This window comes from Crocodylus porosus, unplaced genomic scaffold, assembly GCF_001723895.1.
Source record: "Crocodylus porosus isolate Cpor-Errol unplaced genomic scaffold, CroPor_comp1, whole genome shotgun sequence".
Lineage (NCBI taxonomy): Eukaryota > Metazoa > Chordata > Crocodylia > Crocodylidae > Crocodylus > Crocodylus porosus.
In genome coordinates, this window is record NW_017728947.1 from 6,752,189 (window position 1) to 6,776,182 (window position 23,994).

The following is a 23,994-nucleotide window of genomic DNA, read 5'->3' on the forward strand; positions in this document are numbered from 1 at the left end:
GCTAACGGCTCTTTAGCCGGGGGGGAGGGGGAGGGAGATGCTGGGGAGTTGGGGGGCTCTCCCCCCTCAATTGGAGGCTACTTCCAGCCCTCACCCTACCTCTACCCCCAGACAATCCTCCCCTTATGGGCCAACCCCCTCCCCTCCCCTTCTCCCAGCTTACTGCAACTGGGCTTCTGGCACTGGCACCTGCGAATAAAACCAGGACTGGGGGCTGTTTGTAGGCTTGGGGGTGTTTGACAGGCTCCAAGGGCTTCCTGGTCCATGGGAATGGTGGGGACAGATGGAGGGGCGGTCAAAAAAGCCCATGGCAAGGGAAGGGGAAAGAAAAAAAAGTGCTGCCCTGGGGCTTAAGCTGGGCTCTCAGCCTTGGGGTTGCATTCCACATGCATTCAGATGTTCGGTTAGATCAGTATAACTGTGCCTGATCTAACTTAGTGCACCTCTCAGATGAACTAAAGTTACATCGCGCCAGCCATTTTTTGAACCGATCTACCCTTCAGGGAACATCTGTACAGTTTGGTACTTACATCTACCTAACTAGGGATCTAAGTATAGTCTGCAGGTGGGTGAACTAAGTTAGACTGGGCAACTATTTTTAACCCAATCCAACTTCCTGAACATCTGTATGCACCCTTAGTCTTCTGTATATCTGGCTACTAGGGCAGTGGAGGCCAACAAAAATTCCTATGCAAGGGTGTGAAGAAGGAGATAAGTTTAATTCTTTCAGTTACATTTACACGTAGATGAAGTCTCCTAGAAAATCATCCCAGGTGTAAGCAAACTGAAGCCTTTGAATTGCACCAGGCTGGACTTGGCCACTTGTTTTAGATCAGCACCACTGCTACTTGGGGTGCATTATACCTTGGAAGTAGTAAGCAAGGAATTTTGGGCAAGGCTGTCAGATTTCTGTCAATCTTCATGGTTATTTTCATCATGTGGATTGCACTGGTTTCCTCAGACAAGCTGGCTCTACCACCTGGGTGTAGCTGCCTGAGGCAGTTAAAAGGAGCTCAAATATTTAGGTACCATTTCCCAGGCACATGAACAGAGATGACCACAAGGGGCTGATATTTCCTAGTTTGTCAAACACAGCAGGAGGAACCTTAAAAACAGTCATGCACAAGTCTCTTATGCAAGACAGGTTTTATTGAACCAGCTTCCTTACACAGAAGCATCAGCTGACCTCTCTTGCTTTATACCAGGCAAACTGTCAGTGCTAAAGGAAGTGTAGTGGATAGTATTACAGCACACTCAGCATTACAGCTGGGTGAAGTTTTCAGGCCAGGAGTAAGACAGGCAAAACATGCCATTTTGTTCATTTTGATTTTATTCACAAATTCATGTGAAATTTGTGATATTAGATTTGGTTGCAAAACATTTGGAGACTAGACTTATAAAATTGACAGAGGGGAAAATTAGGGTTGTGGTGTATCCTTTTCAGTTAGTGCATTCACCAGGGTTGATTCCCCCCTGCCAAGGAAATACCCTAACTATCATGCTGGTAGGTTAGAAGGGTGGGTGCCCTCAACCCCTCCTGTTGAGACTGTTTCCCTTTGTATAAACATGCAATTGGGCAAGGGCATGAATCCAAGTGTCCTACCACCCAAGCAAGCACCGTGACCATCAGTGTTACTGACACAATATCTCATTCTGTGTCCTTGAAGTGGATCTCAACAACTAAGGTGGAAGAGTGGCAACATGAGACAGCATGTTTTATCCTTACAGAGTCCATAGCTTATGCTTAAGGCACTCTCAGAAAGGAGAGGTATTAGTTCAAGTCCCCTCAGGGAGAGGAAGTTGTATAGGATGTCAGAGACCTTGGTTCATGTGCTCCAACCTCCAAACTTTTAAGTAAAGGAGAAGGCACAATCACCAGTGTTTTGGGTCCAGCCTTTTGTGTTTTGTTTACTTTTCTGAAAAAAAACCATGTGGAATGTTTCATTACAGGTTAATTTAAATTCAGTTTGGGGTTTTTATTTCAGTTGGGAGGGGAAGAGGTGGAGGGAGAAGGAATCAAATTATTCTCACAGCCCTTCTCAGCAACTTGCCAAATAACATGATCTGGGAAAAATGACACCCTTTTTGTTGTTCAAAGAACTTTACAATATGTGAACAAATGCATGACAATATTGCTTCTTTCATATCAAATGCATACAAACAATTCCAAGTGCAAGGGTGGATGCCCAAGTGAGTAGGACAAAAGTCTTGGATCTGTATGGACCCATGAAAACAGGATCATTTTGTGTCCAAATACACAGTGACACTCAGAAAAGGTTTCAAGCTGTAGGGTGTTTTGCTTGTTTGTTTGTTGGGGTTTTTTTGAAGTTATTAGTCATCTCTAAAAAGGAAGTAAGCAGGTGACACCTTGGCCAAAATGAACTCATATTACTTTGCACATACCTTTAATGTTTCCTTCTTAGTGAATTTGGCTGTGGGAGATACACACTCTTTATCAGACCCGTTGCAAAGCTTATATTCATTCTGAAAAAAAAAAGAGAGAGAAGCAATGTATTAACATTAAGATGCTTATGTTATGGTTTAGCAGGAAAAAATGTTTACATCTTCCAAGATTCACTGAAGATTTATCAAGATAACACCATAAAACTACACAGACTCAGGAAAGGCCTAGTTGCAGTGTACTCTTCACTTCCTTTTAAGTGTGAACCCTTTCTTCTCCCCACAAAAAGTGTTCTATACAGACACCCAATGATGGTTCCCATCTGTACACAGTCCATTCTTCTCCTCCATTGATCTGAAAATCAGTTGTTCATTCTTGGATCTTAAAACATTTAACTTTCTGAAGTGAAACACTAGCATCTCTACCCCATGAACATTAACAGCATTTTTTTTAATTCAGTACATATTTAAATACACAATTGTATTCCCTGAAGACTGGGGTAGGCTTGTTCTGGCAAGACAAATTGCTCAAACAGATATACTTTACAGCATACTGTACTTTACTTTACTCAGAAATCTTTTCTCTTTCCATGCTACTGCTTACTCCAGTTGCACCCCATTTTAGTTATAAGGAATCTTGCTCATGTTGGCATGAATCTTTGGCTCAAGAGGTTTTTAAATTGCTACTACTTAAGACCCAGTTGAGCTGCCTATAAACATGCACAGAGAGGACCAGAGCTAAACTATGTCCTGGATAACACAAACTTATTTTGGCTTTGGGAAACAAGGCTCAAAATGTATATGTCACTTTAAATCATGTTTGGTGCCAAAGCCATTTAAACTCATTTTCAAGGAATCTAAAAATCACCAATTTCCTGATTCATCTGATTAATTGGAAGGACACAGTCAGCAGAGCCAATTGGCCAAAAAAATCTCTGCATTAGCTTACTCGTTCACATGGACTAGCCATGCAGAGCCCACTTTGATGCTGGGATCCTGACTTAGGTTGGTATTGTTGGTGCAATGTCCAGAGCACTGGACAGACTCAGAACACCGATTTATAGAACACCCATAGATCCCTAGCTCTTCCACCACTAGCTTCCTATGAGACTGTGGGCAAGCCATCTCCGCTTCCCCTTCAAGCCACCTTGTTTATTTAGAGTGTGATCTCTTTGGGTCATGATCGTCCCTCGTTAGAATAGTATGTTACTATATTGACCTTGATTGGTGCCCTTAGGCACAACTGCAGTATAAACAAGGGCAACTTTTGGGCAAGGCATTCAATTGCTACAACACACAAGATGAATACTGCACAGCTGTGTTCCAGTAGGATAGCAGGAGAACACTTTTCAGGAGCTCACTTATAAGAACTGGACTCCCTGTTATGAATTACCAGTAAGCTAGATGACTCACTGCATTGTCAAGCTTTTTTTAAAAATCATCTTTAGAGGTCTTTTTGCTGACTGCCTCAATTTTATGGCTGCATTCCCAGAGCACCTACAGCCACTGCACAAAAGGTAAAGCCAGGGTTATTACAGAAGTCCATAAGGCATACTCCTTTTAACAACAAAGCCCTGGGGCTGGAAGAAAGGCAAACACATTTAAGTAGCATCTGCACTTCCTTGCAAATCTTAGAAGGCTTGGAAGTGAAAGGAACTAGTCAGTTTTGGGGCTGCTAATACCATGGCATTTCAAGCAGTACTTATTAACTATATAACACTGCTATGTTATTAACAGGCCCAAAACAGAACTAGCTCCCTTAATTTTTAAGGTTTTGTTACAGATCTTGAAAATGAAGAGCGCGCAGCAGAAAAACCATTTATTTTCTGTCATTTTTTCAAGTTTAAGAGCAATCCTTTGATAGCTGCTTCCCCTTTACAATTGCTGGCACAGTTAAAAAAGGGAATGTGGTGGACAGTGGGGCTGAAATATGCTACAGTATATTTAAGCACTGAAAACAGGTAATCAATATAGAAATAACCAGTTTGTTACAGTGTAAGCAACAGGCAACAAATGAGAACGCTCATTGTGTTTTATAGTTAAGTGAATTAAGCACTAATGTGTTATGCATACAAGTGGAATTCACTGTAATACTATTTCTATTGATCCTTTTCATGTTTCTATCACTTGAATCATAAGAAGCATCAAAAAAAAAAAAAAAAAAAAAAAAAAAAATCACATGACCATTTCACTCTCCAGGGTCCATAAGCACATGTGCTAAAGCCTACATTTCGAAAACTACTGCAGCAGCTAATACACAAGAGTATCGACTCCCTCTGGACCACGTGAAAAGCAAATCCTATGTCACTACTTTTCTAGAACTGTGGAAATTAAGGGCAAAACTTGAAGTCTGAAATACAGAGGTGAACACTGTATGATGTGGCATTTGTTAAATCCATGCTTCTGATATCTTTTGATTATGAAGGAAAGTTATGCACAATATTTTGCAATAAATACAATTTCCTGAATTGCAAAATGAAGACTCAAGTAGTCCCTAAACAAGACTTGTGGAGTCCTAGATTTAACTAGGGCTATAACAAATGGTTTTATCACTAATGTCACTCTTAAGTTTTTAACTTCCGACTCATGCCAACTATTCACTGTCTGGGGTGGGGTTTTTTTTTGCAGAAGGCCAAATTCTTCCCCCTTTTCTGCAATACATATTCCATACTACCTTTGCACCTGGAGGCTTTTCCACACACACACACTTTACAGCTAGTGATGGTCAAACCTCTGCAAAGAAAATTCTGCCTGCAGAGCATATATTGCATTTCACATGTCAGTACTGTGTTATGCATCTGAAGTACACTATTAGCTTTTCTTTATGGGAGAAAATATATCTCATTAGCATGAAGAATGTCTTGTCCATGAGATGTAATTAGGAGTCAAGTGTTTATAGGCAGTTTCTCCCCCTCTAGACATTTAAAAAAAAAAAAAAAGAAGATCAGGCACAGAGACAAATACCAGGTACTGAGCTCATTAGCTAGACTGAGCAAACAGGAAGATACAAATGTTCACAAGGTTCTAGGAAATCCTGCTCAGATAGATGGCTACAAAATCTTAAACCAACAGAAAGGCACTCTTCGTAATCTAAGCATTGTATGCTAAACTCATTTATGCAGTTCGTGGAATACTATCTAAGCAGAAAGACTGGGAATAACATCTGACCCTGTAAACGCAGTTAAGTGACTTTGCTTGGAGATGAATTCAGCCAGCCAATCAACATCCACCACAAACTGCATGATACCCTCTCCCTAAACCTTCTAGCAGTAGAAACTGTTATCATCACAAAGAGAAGATGTTTTCATGATTAGAAGACTGAACCATCCTGCCCATCATACAAACCTTGTTACAGTGACTGTCAGAGTGAGAATTTTAAGTTGGGCAAGCAATAAAATGGCATTGAAACCTGGATGCTTGCAAGAAGCAGCAAAGTGTCTGCTCATTCAAGGAGCATCTGCTTAAATTTTATGACGCTTTCCAATGCTACCAGGCTATAAAACCACCAAGTTTAAGAAAGTGAATCATAACCCCTCGGTACCAACACCAGGCTCTTTAGGCATTTGATTAAGATTGCATACATATATCAAAAGTATCTGAAATCATCCCCCAACAGACCAGCTAAGATTGAACATCTCTCAAAGGTGTTTTTTAATTACAGGTCAAACAAAACTGGATTAGAACCTGTGGATATTACTTTTAAGTGACCTCAAGATGGCAGGTTACTTACTGGTGAAGTTCATTACTGCATTTTTCTGAAACATCAATGCATAATTATTGAATTTCATTGCATAGTTGAAACTCTTGGGATACTGTTGTGCCCACACAGGTTGGATTTACTAAATGTGCCAATCACCTAAGCTACTTTGTCACTTGGCACATCCTCTTACTTTTTGTACAAACATTAGGGCCATGCGAAGCTTTGGTCCCCAATTCAATTCGGTGGAGATATCGCCTGATCCAATGGCTGAATCTCCGAATCTGAAGCGAAATCAGAGGACCCTTTAATCTCTCTGAATCGATTCAGAGAGAGTTGGTGATTCAGACATAGTCATGGCTTTAAATGTTTTTTCTACATACCTCTAGGTAGCAGGCAGCTTGTAAATACTGTGATGTTGGGGCACATGGAGTGTGCCACAGAAGCCTGAGGGGCTCCCTAGCACACTCGGCAACAGAACTGAAAGCGGACCAGAAGCACTTCCAATCCACTTCTGGGTCTGCCAGGGAGCATGTGGGCCTCCCCGCCCCCCCCACTCAGTGACTTGGGCTCCCACAGACCCAGGAGGTACCTGGGAGGGGGGCATCCCAGCGTGCTCCCCAGAAGTACTTCTGGTCCACTTCCAGGTCTGCTGCCAAGCGTGCTAGGAGCCCCACCACGCTTCTGTGGGACACTCTATGCGCCCCAGCACCACAGCATTCATGAGCTGTGCATGGTACCTCGAGGTATATAGAAAAAACATTTAAGGCTGTGTGTATGGCTGAATCACTGATTCTGTGAATCAGCATTGAATCCTCTGCTTCAGATTCGATTCAGCTGAATCAAAAATCGGGGACAGTGACCCAAATCAATGAATCAAATCACTATCCCCGATTCAGGCCAAATCTGAATCTAGATCAAATAGGGCCCATTTTGCACATCCCTAATAAGCACTTTTGGCACAGAAAGATCATTGCACCCCAAAAGCCATTGTCATTTGCCAAATGACCAGCTCTATATATGCTCAGAAAGAACTGCAACCTTATATCTGTAAAGTGCCACCTGTTCTACACGTAATTTCTTGTGCTACATGGACATGCGCTCTTATTAAGAAGACCTTTCCTTTTCGCAGGAAACCTGGGACCTAAACACTTCATAATGAATATTGTAGATCCATGCAACTGTGCACCAAGGCATTGAAGAAACCCCCCCGCAAAGTTCTCTTCAGGTTTTTACCTGCTAAGTAACTTAAGGAAATTGATTCAGGAATGAATAAAACAAATCCAATCTCAACAGCTTTGATTTAATTACTTTATTGTCATTAGGTTCAATGACCCCATTGACAAAGCCTCCAGGATCAAGAAGATAGAGCAGCCTTGACATCACCAAGTAACACCAAGTGCATCTAATGATGGCCTTTCATTGACCTACATTGCTCAGCCTAGTATAAAAAGGCAGAAATTCTCTACCTTCATAGACTGCAGCTACAATTTCCTCCAAGTTTTACTGATGTAAGTATACAGCAGCTCTTTGAGGTCAGAATGACCAGGGTTTTTGCAATGGTGAAACAGCACAAAATTTCACCTTCTGTCTCTCCCAGAGCTGTCAGTCTATATTAACCAAGGAGGGTACTTCATATAACCAGGGGCAGATCTGCAGGGGAAGAGAATGTCATGGTACTGTCTCCCTCACCTCCTGTTTCGATTCCTGTTCTACCCAAAATTTAAAACCAATGGCTTCGTAGGGGAGTAGCATTTCTGTTTAGGCAGCAGTGAGGGAGTCAACTGATTTCACAGCTTCTTGTAAGCTACCAGATTTCTTCTGAAATCTTCATTCCACAAGTGTTAATGATGCTATCCCCCTTTTAATTATCTTGATGTTTCATTAATCAGCTAACCATTCTTCTGCAGTTCTGCTGCCCCTTAGCTGTTTCTGGTACTCTAGCTCTTCAGACTATTTTTTAACTCTAGCTAAAAATATTAACTCAGGTGTGGAAGTTTTAACTGGAGTGAACACTAATTCAGGTGTGGATATAACTTTCAGTGCAACACTAGATGTATTGTCAAGCTGCTCAAGAAGCTTAGTTTTTTTATGAATCTGAAAAAGGAGATATACATTTGACTGTATATACATTTGGAGATGTATAAGGATATATCCATTTGACATTCTTATGACCACAAAACTAATCATCTTGGGATTATTTTTTGCCTATTTTTAAATACATAATGTATGATATAGAAAATTAATGGGCATTCCAGTAAAGTTGCATTTAGTTTGGTCTCCATGTTAAACTGAATATAGCCCTATGGTGATAGCCCTAGGCTTTATCTTAGTAAAACCTCCAGGTTTTTTTTAAACTGGATAATCTGTGTTGTTTTATATTTGATGATATTTGACACCATCTGCACCCTCCACCCCACATTTCAAAATCCTAGATCCACCCGTGTGTACAACTGAGTATCTTCAGCCTTTAAAGAGAAAGAAATCTGTATCTCCTGAAGAAACACAAAATTTGTGCTTTATGCTCATTGCTTTATGAGATTGAGAGCAATTTCACATAGCAAAAGCCTGTCTAGATGTGTTCCATGGGCTAGAGGAGGAGGAGAGCTCTTCTTGATTCTCTAGCTAGATCTTTCATTTACAAGACTAACTGATGGCCCCGGCTATACTCTGTCCTATTGGAGGTACACCCTTTAGTCATAATAGGAGTCCCCTTCACTTAAGACTTGCTTAGTAAATGCAATCATAGCACGAGTGATCATTAGCTGTTACAAGGAAACCTCCATTTACTGAGCAAAGCTCTGATATCTGACAGTCACCTCAGGGGCCAGACAGCTGCAGACACAGCTCCCCTGGTACAGTTTGGAAACAAATATGAGCCCCTGCCTGCACTAGAAAAGTGTACAGTGGGGGAAAGTGCATTGGAAGGGTCTGCTGCCATCACTGAGTCAAGGGCTCGCCAGGTAAGCAGAAGAAGAGACACTGGGTCACTGTTGTGGGCAACTCCTTGCTGAGAGGAACAGAGAGACCCATCTGTTGTCCGGATCCCATGGTGTACAAGATCTGTTACCTGCTTGGAGCCAGGATCATGGACATCATGGTGAGGATTGCTGACCTCATCCAGCCCTCTGACAACTATGCCGTGGTCCTCATCCATGCGGTAACAAATGATGCAGCCAAGAGTAGTCCAGACCATATCATGAGTGATTATAGGGCTCTGGGGACCAGACTTAGGAAGATGGGGGCACAGGCAGTCTCCTCATCAATCCTCCCCATCAGAGGTGGCAGTAGGCATTAAGTCAACCTGCAGCTCCAGAGTTGATGCCATCATGCGGGTTTTGGCTTCCTGGATCACGATCCACACTTCCATGCAAGGGGCCTCCTGGGATGCGATAGGCTTCATCTCTCCACAAGAGGTAAGAGGCTCTTTTCTTACAGGTTGGCTGACTTCCTATGTTGGGCTTTAAACTAAGTGCAATGGGGTATGGGGAAGAGGAGATGGAGAGAGTCTAGAGCCTACAAACTGCGAGACATGCAACAGTACACTCCAGGTAAATAGAAAGGGGCCCTTTGGGCATCAGAACAGTGGCACACAAAAGGCACCATTCAGAGGGCTCAAGTGCCTCTATACCAATGCTAGGAGCATCGGGAACAAGGAGGAAGAACTCACACTTCTGCTTGCAGATAATAAATTTTGATTTAGTGGGGCTAACGGAAACCTGGTGGGACCCTACACATGACTGGGTGGTACACACTGAGGGCTACAGGTTGTTCAGAAGGGACAGAGTAGGGAGGAAAGATGCGGGGTTGTTCTCTATGTAAAAGGAGCATTATACATCTACCCTAATCAAAATGGGATCAGAGGAGAAGAAAGTTGAGGCATTGTGGGTTAGGATACATGGAGGTTGAGGGGAAAGGGACTTGGTGATGGGGGTCTGCTACAGACCACCACATCAAGAGGAAGCGCTAGACTTGGAATTCCTGAGGCAGCTCTCAGAGGCTGTACCATCTAGGGACATGGTTGTCATGGGGGAAACTAAACTACTCTGACATCTGCTGGGAGGAGCAGTCAGCCAAATCTAACCATTCACGCAGGTTCTTAACCTGCATGCAGTACCTTCAACTAACACAGGAGGTATATGGTCCCACTAGGGAATGCCTTACTGGACTTGGTGTTTGCTACTTGGAGAGGACCTGGTAGGGGAGCTGCAGATTCACGGTCACCTTGGAGACAGTGACCACCAATCAATCAAATTTACCATATGGTGTAGGGTGGGTAAGATAACTAGTAGGGTGGAAGTACTTGACTTTAGGAAGGCTAACTTCAGTGTGCATAGTCAATGATGTACTGAAGGATAAGAATATTGGCGAGATGGGAGTCCAAGAAGGGTGGTTGTTTCTAAAGGGAGTGATCCTTTGGGTACAGAGGGAGACTATCCCAGTATGAGGGGAAAAAGAGCCAAAAACCTTTCTTGGCTAAACAGGGAAATCCAGGGGAGCATAAGGGCAAAAGAGAAGGCATACAGACAGTGGAAGCACAGGGAAGCTACCAAGGAGGAGTATATCTACTTGGCCTGCACTTACAGGAATGGAGTTTGAAAGGCTGAAGCAATTACACAGCTGAGGCTGGCAACACAAATTAAAGACAACAAAAAGTCTTTTTTTTTTTTTTTTTTTTTTAGCTATGTAGGGAGTAAAAAGAAGGCGCAGGGCAGCATAGGTCCCCTACTGAACAAAAAGGAGCAATTAGTGACAGAGAGGGGGGACAAGGTTGAGCTATTCAATGAGCTTTTTGCCTCAGTGCTCCTGAGCAAGATAAGTTTCCTAATGGGTTCTTAGATGGGCATCAGCGGGACACCAGCCTACCAACTGTTGATGCTGACTTAGTGCGGAGTCACTTGGATGGACAGGATGTGTTCAAGTCAGCAGGCCCGGATAAGCGGCATCTGAGAGTACAGAAGGAATTGGCCGGTGTCATAGCAGAGCCACTGGCATGGCTGTTTGAGCGCTTGTGGTGCTCAGGTCAGGTCTCAGAGGACTGGAAAAGGGCCAATGTGGTCCCTATTTTCAAGAAGGGCAGGAAGGAGGATCTGAGTAATTATAGGCCAGTCAGTCTCACCTCCATCCTTGGAAAGGTCTTTGAAAAAAAAGTGAAGGATCATATTTGTGGGAGTCCAGTGAGAAAAGTAATGCAGCAGGGAAACCAGCATGGATTTGTAGCAGATGGTCAGGCATGAGCTAATCTGGTTTTGTTTTTATGACAGGGTCAAAAATTCTTAGACACAGGAGTAAAGGTGGATGTCGTTTTCCTGGATTTTAGCAAAGCCTTCAATATAGTATCTCAGCCCATTCTCATGATGAACTTAAGAGGCTGTGACATAGATGTTTACATGGCCTGGTGGGTGGCAAATTGGCTTAGCTGTCACACCCAGAGAGTGGTAGTAGACAGCTTGGTATTGACCTGGAAGGATGTGGGTAGTAGGGTCCCACAGGGCTCAGTCCTTGGACCTGTACTCTTCGATATCTTCATCGGTGATTTGGATGTAGATGTGAAGTGCACTCTGTCCAAGTCTATGGATGATACTAAGTTGCGGGGTGAATTGCATATGCCGGAGGGTAGGGAATGATTGCAGGCAGACCTGGACAGGTTAGAAAAGTGGGCAGTACGCAAACAGGATGCATATTACAACAAGGACAAGTGCAGAGTGCTGCACCTAGGGTGCAAAAATATCCAGCACACCTACTGGCTGGGAAGTGACCCTCTCAGCAGCACAGAAGCGGAAAGGGAACTCAGTCATAGCAGACTCCAAGATGAAATGAGTCAGTGTCACGATCATCAGCAAAGCTAACTGCACTTTATCGTGGAACAGCAGATGCATGACAAATAGATCTAAGGAAGTGATATTTCCCCTCTACGCAGCATTGGTCAGACTGCAGTTGGAGTACTGCATCCAGTTTTGGGCACTGTACTTCAAGAAGGACGTTGATAGACTTGGGAGGGTCCAGAGGAGGGCCACTCGTATGGTTAGGGACTTACAGGACAAGACCTATGAGGAGAGACTGAGGGAACTGGGCCTCTTCATCCTCTTCAAGAGAAGGAGAAGGAGGAGAGGTGATCTTGTGGCCATCTACAAACTCATTAGGGGAATGCAGCAAGAGATCAGAGATGCTCCATTCACCAGGGTGCCTCTTGGGGTAACAAGGAACAATGGTCACAAACTGACAGAGAGATCAGTTTTAGGTTGGATATCAGGAAGAACTTCTTCGCGGTAAGCGTGGCCAGAATTTGGGATGGGCTTCCAAGGGCGGTGGTGCTCTCCCCTACCTTGGGGGTCTTTAAGAGAAGACTCGATAGGCATCTGGCTGGGGTCACGTGGCCCCAGCACTTTTTTCTGCCTAGGCAGGGGGTTGTTTCCTACCACCCTGCCTGGAGACAGCCAGCCGAGAGCCTGCCAACATGCATTCCCCAGTATGGGGGTGGTGCCCCTCCCCTGTCCCCAGGAAAACACCCCAGGGCCTAATGACACCTGTTGTGGGTGGGATGCTCCTCTCCTCACCACCCCCAGGGAAATACATGCCAGTCAGCTCTCAGCCTGCTGACTGCAGGCAGGTAGGGAGGGAACAGCAGCCTGGCAATCAGGGGTTGGGAGGTTCTGGCTGGGACACTGCCCCTCCTCCCCCCCCAGAAAGTGTCCCTAAGACCTGATGGTACTAGTGGTGGGGCAACCTCCCGGAGGCCCCCCTCAAAATGGGGCAACATGTGGGGGGGGGGAGCACCAGCCCAGTGATCAGGGATGCCCTGGCTGGGACCACACCCCAGAAAGTGCTCTCAGTACCTGATGGCACTGGCAGGGGGACACACTTCCCCCAAGCCCCCCTCCCCCCACCCCACATGGGGGAATGAATGCTGGCCCGCTTTTCCAGCCAGCTATTTCCCAGCAGGCAGGGGAGCAAGTGCTGGGGTGCTAGGGAACACTCCCTAGATGCCCCTTGTGCTCTCCTCCTCCCAGCCCTGCTGCACAAGGAAGAGACTCTCTGCCTTCTCCCTGTGGTAAACTGAGGGCATGGTATGTGGGTGGAATCACCTGCACATAACCCTCGCAGGGAATCTGTATAGAAGCTCCCCAAGGTGCACCTCTCTAGAGCACCTTCAGCAGATAGCCGATTTAACAAGGGTTAACTTTTTGCCTGATTGCTCTACAGCCAGGATGTAACACATGTACATGGCTGCAGAGAGCTTTTAAAATGGCCATGTTCAGGGGCCTGACAGTGTGAGAAATGTAACTCATCTGCACCCACATTATCAGGAATAGCCTCATTATCTTCAGTGGTATTTAATTTATTGCATTACAGAAGGCTATTTAAGCACCTAATCCAAAGCATGGGGTGACTCAACATAAAGGCTCCCATTGATTTAACCGAGTTTTGACTCAGGCCCTGAATTGTTCAGCAAATAATACCCTAGTTTAGAATTCCAGTTGTCTTGTTTCTAATACATCTTGGCACTACCCATGCAACATTGAGTAGATCACTTGTTCTGAACCTCAGCTTTCTAGCTTGTATACAAGATTTTCCTACTTCAGTGACAATGCAATGATAAAAGGTGTTTGTGCACATAAGAGCAAGAGCAAAATGAACAAAAAGTAGCAAGGGGCAAACATAGACATAAAAATAAGCAAGTTTGATTGTTATTGGTCTTTAAGTGCGTGGGGGGGGGGGGGAAGGGGGAAAATAACCATTGAGTTTTAAGTATTTTTCATAACTGCACTAAAGTTGTTGTACTACAGTTTAGTAAAACGTTTTGTACCTCTCTACTGGAATAAAGTAGCAATTTTTAAAGTCAAGGTCACAGTTTATGGGACCGTTACAATGTCGTTTAAGTCTGCCCCTGCCCTCTGCTTCAAATGCTGGGTGGGAGGGGAGGGGTTACAATTTGCAACCCTAGGTTAAGCTTAAAAAGATTAGCTTGATAAGGTAAAATAGAATAGTGTATTACAGAATATTTCTTTTTATAAGTGCCACAGAAAGTCTTGCTGCCTTGTAACTTTAATTCCATTTCAAATTCAAACCAATTTAAGAACATAAGTGCCCTACTGGGTTACACAATGGTCTGTTTAGCCCAGCATCCTCTCTCAGTAGCAAGTAGTAGAAGCCTTAAAAGGGAGATTATATGTACATGGCATATTTAGTTTAATTCATCCCATCATACCCTTTCTAAGGCAAAACACAATTGATTTAAAGGATGATAGACAATAGATCCCCAACTGTTATACTCAATAGCTCCCAATGGAGCCATCCTCCATGAATTTGTTTAATGGCTTTTTGAACCTGGATATACTATTTTCCTCTACAACCACCTATGACAATGAGTTCCACAAGTTAACACCATTCTGTGTAAAAAAAGAACTTCCTTTTTTTTTTTGTTTCGGTATACCTGTCTGTAGTTTCAGTGGGGCCCCATTGAATTCTTCAGTAAAGAGGCTTTCCCTGCTGTTATGTGGGATGTAGCTTTCATTCCTTTTTGTGTGGTCCAATTACTCAAGCAAGTCAGGAAAGCATTACATTAAATATTTAATAATTTAAAATTAAATATAACTTGAATAGTCAGTTAAAATACGTTTGGTTGCAACATTTAATAAATCCCTTTGGTTTTAGTAACTCCATTTAGTCTCAGTACCTGAGAGAGGACAGATGGGTAGAGTTATGACCACCATTAACCCAGGGTTACACAGTAATGCTGCTGTAGCTTAACATGAGTTTGTCTCCCTATTTTCATTTGTCGTAGTAGAACTTGCATCCATTCTGTTCAGTGAAGTGTTCAGGAAGATTAATGGCTGTGTGCATCCAATACCTCCCTCAATTTTCTTTCCTCTCAGACACTGAAGCCAAAATCCTAAACCAACTAAAAGCAAGACTCCCTGTGCCTTTTAATGTTGAAAAAATTAAGGAAAAAAGTTACTTCCTTGGCCTGGACATGGGAGTTTCATCTAGGCTAAGTACAGATATTTGGGGGCCTTAGGGGGAGGTTAAATTGGATCAAAATGGCTGCCTGACTTCAGGTAAGTCAGGATGCAGGAGGGGAGAATGGGGGGGGGGTCTAGTGGGGGTTGGGGGTCCAGCAGGCTGGAGGGCCTGGGAGTCTGCTGGGGGATGAGGGGTGGTGCAACCCATGAGAGGTGGATACTAGCGCAACTCACAGGTGCAGTGCGTAGGGGCTGGCACAAGCCATGAAGGTTGTGGGGGCAGGAATGACCTGCAGGTGGAGTGGGGTCCCCCTCCCAACAAGCCTACACCCATACAGATTCACAGAAGTCTAGGGCTGGAAGGGACCTTGTGAGATCATCAGGGCCAGCCCCCTCTTCTTTGGGCATACTTCCCACCCCTCTTCCCACTGGGACTTACTTGCTCAGCTCTGGTAGTGGCAAATGCTGATAAAAGTGGCTGCACACAAAATGTCTTGTGGGATGGGCGTTGAAAGACCTGGCTGGTTGGGAGCAGTGGGAGGTGGAGAAAAAACAAAAAAAACCAACCCAGAAAACCCAGTTGGGAGCAGGGGTCAAGGGAGTGTGAAAAGAGCAGTCCCGGGACTGGGGCAAGTGACTGGGTTTTCCCATGCCAGGGCTACACAGGGAAAGTGTGTAGGAGCTCCATGCACTGGTTTGATCCAAATTGAATAAAGTTTGATACTACATAGATGCAAGTTCATGTTAAACCAAGCTCTGCTATTTTAGACTGGTTTGTGTGCATGGAACTGCTGATGATTGCCAGTCACTGAGACTGGGTCTGTAAGTAGAAGTTTAGCACCAGGATGAGCCAAGTTTAAACTGGGCAGCCATTTTGAACCTCATGTAACCTCCCCAAATACCTGTACTTAGCCATAAAGAAGCAGGGCACGTGGATGCTGGTGAGGAATAGAAGTTATGAAGAGATTCCTTCTGACCCTTTGTTCCATTCTGTTCAGCTTTCAGTCCTCCAGACTTTATGCTAAGAGTTGGGCAAGACAACAAAGTGAAGGAAGTCACAACATCTTTGCAAACTGGTTTGTTAGGCTACTTATCCTGAGACTCTGTTGGCTCATTCTCATCTGCTTTGGCAGTGCTGAGGCTCACCTACTCAAATCCTGACACCGGCAGCAAATTAGAAAAATAATTGTGCTTATGTTCCCCATATCTGTGTGTAAACTACTGTAATGAAATATCATGGACAGCTCCACTGGCAAAAGCAATGCCTGGAATGCTTGGACTCTTCTCTAGGACTATGCTGAGCCTACACAAAGAACATTTTGTTCCTGGACTTCACCGATTTGGGTTTTGAATCCAATCAGATCTTCCTGCCAACTGAATCTGGTCCCGATTCCTTGATTCACTGGGTAAATGGCAAAAACCCTTGTGCACTGCCAGAGTTGTGACTGATCTTTTATCGTGTCTCTGAATGTAAATGTGGCTATAATTAACTCCAAAGGTTCAAGGCATGCTGCCACCTGGAACTCAAATGATTGGTTTAAAGACAGCTTAGGATTTGCAGTGGCTCTATTAAAATGAAACTGATACATCATTACAAGCTCAAGGACTCTCACTGTGCAACAAAAATAAAAAGGGAATGGGGGAAGTTTTTAGCAACCATTTAGACTCACCTTTTAGAATGCAAAAATCGAACAAGCAAGCCAAAAAACCCAAAACTTCAAACAAGTCAACCATGCCAAAAACCTCGCTTGTGACAACCTAAGCAAATCTAAGTTGTGTATCAGTTAATGGTAGGCAACATTGGACCTTCCGTCACATAATAAGTTTAAATACAATTATGGCACAAGCAGAGCAATCTATTGAAAAGGAGCACTAAAGTCTCAGTTGAATTAGGGCCCCAGTGACAGGCACTTCACAGACGCAGTACCAGGTCTCTTTAGCCCCAGTCCAGTGCCCCACCACAAGTTATATTTCCTCCTCTTCCATTTACGCTTTAAGAGAGTCAACATATTTTGGAAAAAACATACACAGCAGAGGAACGATGCTACAGATTCACAGATTTGTAATAAGGTCAGTTACATTTGTTGGGCAAGATACAGCTCAAACATGCAGAATATTTCCCGCCTCCCACTTAGAGCAGTGAGTCTCAACTGGGGTACATGCCATAGCATCATGGGGTGCTGCCAGATCCTTTTAATGGTGCCACAAGGTGTGAGAATATAGGCAGATATATCCTACTGCCTGGCCCCTCCATAAGAAGGTAACCACTATAATATGTAAATTAGTTTGAGATTGTGCACCACCTAATTTCAGAAGTGTTATGGAGAGGTGCCTCAACTTCAAAAAAGGTTGAGAACCACTGCCATAGGACCTAAAATGCTTTCTTCTTTATGCTGCCTAAATGGGGCAGCTGCTTTAATTTTACTTTGCTGACACAGTCTTGTCTTATGCCTAACTGAGAGAAGTGGTATAACAAAGAATGAAGTGACTCAGGAGCTTGGTCATGACAAAGTTACAAGTATTTAGGAACCTGAGGCCTAGCATGGTCCAAACATAACGATCATCTGACCGATGATCACTACCAATACAAATGCACTAGTGGTCTTAGGGCAGTTTCAAGTGAGCAGCTGTTTGCCCTAGATCTTGTGTTAATTGGCTAACAGTCTCAGACAGACCAAACAATTGCTAAAGTCCAAGAGCTTATCTCTAGCTTTTGACCAAACCCACATCCCAGAAATGTGGAGACAAAAATAAATAAATAATAAAATTGAGCTTTTGGGGAAGGTTCTCTACCATTGTACTCATTCAAGAGGGTTGCCTCTGTTGTCAGCCCAACACTTCCTACCGAAAATAATTTGATCCAAAAAAACCCAAATAGGTGCTTTCTTTTGCTTTGCTGCTTCAGCTGAGGCGTGCTCTGCTATAATTCCAAGAGCAGTACCAGTCCAACATCCCTCTCTACACCATGTCAAACACTTTTCTCCTATCCACAAAGGCAGAAGAACAGCTGCATCATTGTAGATGCCAGTAATTTACTGGCTGGTAGGCAGTTTTAGTACAAACAGGCTGGTGAGCTGCCCATGGAGCTATTGTTTGAATCCCATTTGTGACAGATTTTCAAGCCTTGTTTCAAAATGCTCTGCTGGAAAGGAAAACAGAAGAGCAGAATGGCATGATTTTAACCTAGACTTTTCTAGCCATGGTAGAGTGGGCAAGATGAGAACTACAGGCATGGAACCTAGCTGGGGACCAAACTGTGACCAAGTCATCTGCAAGTATTAAAGACCTCACCTGAAGTGACCAGACCATTATGATGAAAAACAGCATCTGTACATTTTTGCAGCTCTAGCACATTTAGTTGCCAATGTAATTGCTTCCAGTGCTGAAGAGGAGTGAGGGAGTCCTAGTTTTGTTTTTGCTGCCCTTGTTATGTGGATTGGGACTCTGAGGTGCTTCAAAGGAGCTCTGCAATGGATGGAGTCTGAATGAAGAGAGCTCAGTACAAGATCATGAGCTTGGGTCAGCAAAAACAAACCTGGATCTAACTAGACATTGGAAGGCAACAGACAAGTGTTGATAAAATATTCAAGTTGTGCCCCATCTCTAATTCTTAGGGGCTAACTGGTCTTAATGCTGTAGAGGGACTTGTTATTCTTCAAGTACACATTTCGTTAAAGCTCCACAACCTTCCAAAAGACTCCCATCTTTGCATATAGAGACAGTCGTAGCAGAATAAAAAATTAGGGCCTCAAGTTGGAAAGATTAATACCAGGACCAAGACCTTAATAACATCCATCAAAACACATCAGAAAGAATCTGAGAGGTCTTCACTCCATTAGCTATAAATCAGTCTGCTGGCCAACAGGGAAGCCTTAGGCAGGGATTAAGAAAAGCCTATATACACCCTTCACACTTCTCAGTGATTATGGGTGCATTCACACATGCTGTGCAGGTAACTGCACAGCAGTCTAATTTGTTGCAGCATAGAGCATTTATACACATACTTTTTTTATCCTGCAACATGCCAGAGATATGCTGTTTCAGTGCAGACTTGATTAATCAAGTCTGCTCTGCACACAAGCTGAGGTGAACTGCGCTGCGCCGCATGCGGTTGTAAAAGCAGCAAAATGTGCATCAGCATACAGAAAAATGGAGACAGTGCACTTTTGGACCAAAGCAGTAAAAGCCTACACATGAGATGCTATTAGACCACAGCAATATAATGTTAATATAGGACAGTAATATCTTGCAGCAGTGAAAATAACTGTGTCTAAGTGCACATGTAAACACTGACCTTGTCAGTGTAAGTTGTGCCTGGTCAGCCCAGGCAGTAGGGGGCCAGACCCCTGCCTGCTGCCTAGCCACATGGCTCCGCTCTTTGGGCACTCTTGTGTTCCAGCCAGCCCCTCCATGCCCGATGCCACCACCTGGGGCTGACTCCCCAGGCCTCCTTCCAGCCTGGGGATGCTCTGCCTAGGCTCAAATAGCTATAGTCCCATGTGCTCGTTTAAATGCTGTGCCTGGGAGGAGTTTTCCAGAGTTCATCACATTGAGTTAATTGCTCGTGTAGATGAACCCTACATGTTCAATATTGAATTGATCAATCACTAACAAAACCTGAAAAGAGATGTAAGCGAGACATAGCAAAGTTATTGTCCCATGCCACAGTACCTTGCTAATGGAGTTTGGTGTCTGGGGAGCCTCATCCTTCACCATTGACGGGCTATTTCCTTCCATGTCTTTTCCTGCAACAGAATAACAAAATGAAGAAACTGAGAACTGCTGTGGGCGACCAGGGCTACTCAAAGCCATCAGCCCTTAAAAAGACCACTGCTAACATAACAAATAATAATAGAGCAACCAACAGAAAGCCAGGCGTGGCTTTAAAATCACACAGATCTATGTGCAATTTACCTTCTGCAAAGGTATTACATTTATTGTAATAAATTCACATAATGAAGGTTGCTTTTTAATTATTACTATTTAAAATTACATCTAAAAACGACAACACTGGAGAGTCATTATGGTTGCAAAGTCAAACGTTTAAAAGGTTAGGAAATACCTGACTGAATGTCACTTCTACAGCCTTAATTTAGTCCCCTGGTATATATGCATTATGATGCTGCCTTTAATCACATTACTACATAGTATTTTCCTTACCACAAGCTTCCTGCCTCATTCAGAGCACAGAATGAATGATGCTCAAGTACTAAAAAGCTATTCAATGTTTTGTTTTATCCTCCTTATTCAGCAACTACACTTTATTACATCTGACATTACATTATCCTTTTCCCAATCAATATTACACAACTCAGAACGTTACAGAAGGAGCTACAAAAAGTTGCATGCATTCTGGGGTGGTCATGAGATCATAAAGGCTAATGGGTAGTTGCTTCAAGAAATACTTGCTAATAATTGGCATATGCGAGGGGCTTGAGGTTTCATCATGTATAAATATATACATTTTAAAAGTCACTAAAATATACTATGTATATAAACATGTACCTTTTTTAGGATAATGCGCTGGCATTATCTGCACAAATTCTGCACCTTTTGCCAATTGAAATCATGCTTTATACTAAAGGAAAGCTCATAAATGCTATTAAGTACACAGCACTTGATCAGACTATTGTTTTACTGCCAAGACTAATATCCTATTGCAGTACAATAAATAACCATCAAAACTGGTTATTTAACTGGTTAAAACATCAAAAAACTACTCAACAATGACAACAGCCAAGTAGCATTAGAAGTTTTGGACTCCTCTGTGAATGCAAAAATAGAAAGGGAACCAAATGAAAGGCAGAAAGACAACTCTTGTTCTATTGAAGTTAAGGGGAGCATTGGCACAGATATCAATGGAGCCAGAAGTTTACTTGGAGTATTCAGTACCACAAATGAGAAACCTTATACAAATCATTTCACATGAGTACTTCAGTCCCACACAAGACTGGGAGACTACTCGCCTATATGAAAAAGGTAATTTTGCATGCATTCATGTATATACAGAAAAAGCGCAGAAACTATGAAATGGAGCATTGCAAAAACTAGGAGACGGACAACAAAGAAAGAGGAATTCAACATCAGTATCACTGAATCAAGCACAACTTTGGCATGGCAGTAAAAAAAGACAAGTCTTAAGAAGTATGCAGAACAGTCATTTAAAAAAATTAAAAGATGAGAGAAATTAGTAGTGGGGGCTGGTGGAGAATACAGTGTCATAATGTTTTCTGTTATAACTTCATTACAACAACTGTGAGAGAAAACTGGATTTGTCAGTTATCCTGAAGAAAGAAAGAATCAACACCATAACTGGAAGAGGGATAAGATTTCATGAGTCAGCGTTGTTGAGATTCCCTGCAGAAAGCTGTACTGGTTATAGTCACTGATCAGCCCTTTGGAGCCTGATCACTTTAACAGTATTTTTTAACTTCACCTTCTTACCGTTATAAGATATGCTGCCTAGACTCAGGACCATGTTACATGCATTCACTTTCCAGCATCGTGAGCTAAGCCTGACCATAGCTTCAGATCTATTAGTTCCCATATTTTTCTCCCACTACAAAGCAGAAGCAAAACAAATGCCCTCAGAGAGAAGGAAAGAAGAGCATCTCATCCAATTCGCAATGGAGAAACGAAGAGGGAGGTTAAGGAACATATTCAAGGTCATAAGGGAAGCTGGTGCTAGAACCAGGAAATAAGCCCCAATCACAGAAACCCAAGCTAGTTCCTCAAAAACCAAACCATCCTAACTCTCAACAGCCCAGCCTGTACATAGACTGCCTAAAAATATCCCCCAGAAGAAAACCTTAGGCTGGCAGCAGAGTTACTAAATCAACTATGCCATCATGGCTAGAGAGAGACCCAGAAGGGACTATATGGAGAAAGTCCTAAATGCTCTTAGGTTCCTTGCTTTGCATGCATTAGCACTTCTCCCCACCCTCTTCATCTCCAGAGATCTCCTACACCAGGTGGTAGCTAAAATACTCACTCAGTTCTACTGCTGTTGAATTTAGTTCATTAGCTTCCTCCATGCAGGTGGGTATATTTTTCTGTCTGTGCATACATATGCATTGGAAGGCAGCATATGGTCTTCAAGTCCCATTAAAGTTAATGGAAGCCATAAGATACCTTTGTCATTCACAGGGATGGAAGTTGATACCAGTGGCATTTGTCAGTAACAAGATTAATTCACACCAGCCCCTCAATTATACCTTATTACTTAAATAAAAGTTTCACACCTTGTGGGTAAATATACAGAAAAATTTAAAAATTGCACTGCAGGAAGATTTTTGCCTTGGTTGAATGATAGGGTTAAAAGCTTAGCATGTAAACAACAGGATGATGGGCATCTTTTGAGTTGTAGATCATCCTTCTCCCCTGGCACTATGCAAACTAGAATTTCCTTATAGATACTCCTTTTTTTTTTTTTTTTTTTAATTAGAGAAAATCACAACAGTTAATCAAGTCCTTTTGAGGGTCATTTGGCCTACAATTTATATAGCTTCTGTATGTTGTACTGTTTGCAAGTCCTCTGTAGTAGGAACTACTTAGGTTTCTTAAGTAATTACATGTTTAAACAGTCTTCTTGAAAAGAAGACAGAGAACCAGCATATTGAGGGAAAACTCACGAAGAGTCTGTCTGGACACTCCCTTAGAGACAAAACCCCACCCAGGCCCTGAACCTGCATCCTTTCAAGAAGAAGGAAAGAAAAATCAAGCTAAGCATAAAAGAAACCAAATACTTACTAGCTACAGGAGCAGCCATTCCTACTTCCCCCACCACAAAACTGCTATCCCAAAAAGGCCACTGTAGAGGTTGAACTTATTTAAATCTGCAGATTTAAAGGGCCAGCCACTCAGCAGAACAGGGAGGGCTGCCATAAAAAAGTAAAGGCAAAGCTTTGAGCTATACGATAAGAAAGAATTCAGGAAGTAGGCCAGTTGCACTTCTAGAAAAGGGATGGCTGGGAGGAAGGGGGTTTAAGTGCTAAGGAAGATATTTTACAAAAAGTTTCAGATACTATAGCCTAGCATATTATGTATTTGAGCTACTGATATCCCTCTCTCGTTCTTCTGTTACATTGTACGCTGTGGATATAATGCATACCTATATTTTTTCTCAAATACAAGTTTCTTTTGTTTGAGTTTTAACTCTGAGCTTTAGCCTACCAGTTCCATTTATTTCTCTCTTAATAACTTAACCAGAATAGCTGATAATTGGTAGGGCCCCTTTTCTCTGAGCACAAAGCTGAATTACTAGATTGTTGAAGAGTGCCTTGATTAGTTCAACACAGCATGAGAGTGATTGCTTTATAACTTTTCTTGATATGGCATCTGGTTAATTACTGAAGGAAATGTAGACAATAAATCTAGTAAGACAGAATGGACTAACACTTGTTCAGATTTAATTGATTTTTTTTTTATTACAGTAACATCTGTCAAGTCTCAGGAGGTATATGCTAGGCTAGAATTTCATTGCCTTATATAGATTGTGGTCCAAATTTAGGAAATGATTTAGAAGATAAAAAGATACAAACAGGTACCTGTTAGGACTCATAATATTGCTTATAAAGTTAGGTGCTTAGTTTCCACTGAAGCCAATAAAAACTAAATGCATAATCTGCTAAAATGCTTTTCTAAAGCCTACCAGCTGCCTATATGCCTTTGTAAATGTGCCCCCTCATCCTTTTTCTACTGCCCAGGTTACAGCAAATGCCTTACTGAAAAAAGAAAACTGACTCTAAGTCAAATGCTGGGCATTCAGGAAGCCATACTGCTTCTAAATCTCAAAGTGTGTTAACAGTACCTATGCTAATCTTCTTGTCTGTTTGTAGCTAATAATTCTAACAGACCTATAGAAAAGAGAAAAAATACATATAATTGGACCATTTTCAGTTTGCTTGGCTTGTCACAAGCATGATACCTGAAAGC

At 42.8% G+C, this 23,994-nt stretch overlaps 1 protein-coding gene across 2 annotated transcripts in view; it reads right to left on the reverse strand.

Moving 5' to 3' along the window:
• OSBPL5 (oxysterol binding protein like 5) overlaps nucleotides 1-23,994 on the reverse strand; it is a 217,700-nt gene that overhangs the window by 65,558 nt on the left and 128,148 nt on the right. Inside the window, exons 1-3 of one of the 2 annotated variants that reach the window (XM_019551927.1) lie at nucleotides 22,810-22,901; nucleotides 19,732-19,805; nucleotides 2,404-2,484 (exon numbers count right to left, since the gene is read on the reverse strand). In XM_019551927.1, coding sequence (XP_019407472.1) covers nucleotides 2,404-2,484; nucleotides 19,732-19,805; nucleotides 22,810-22,828 — 174 coding nt within the window. In that variant the 5' untranslated portion in view covers nucleotides 22,829-22,901. Of the gene's footprint in view, nucleotides 1-2,403; nucleotides 2,485-19,731; nucleotides 19,806-22,809; nucleotides 22,902-23,994 lie in introns of those variants that run through there. The other variant, XM_019551926.1, reaches the window with a different exon arrangement.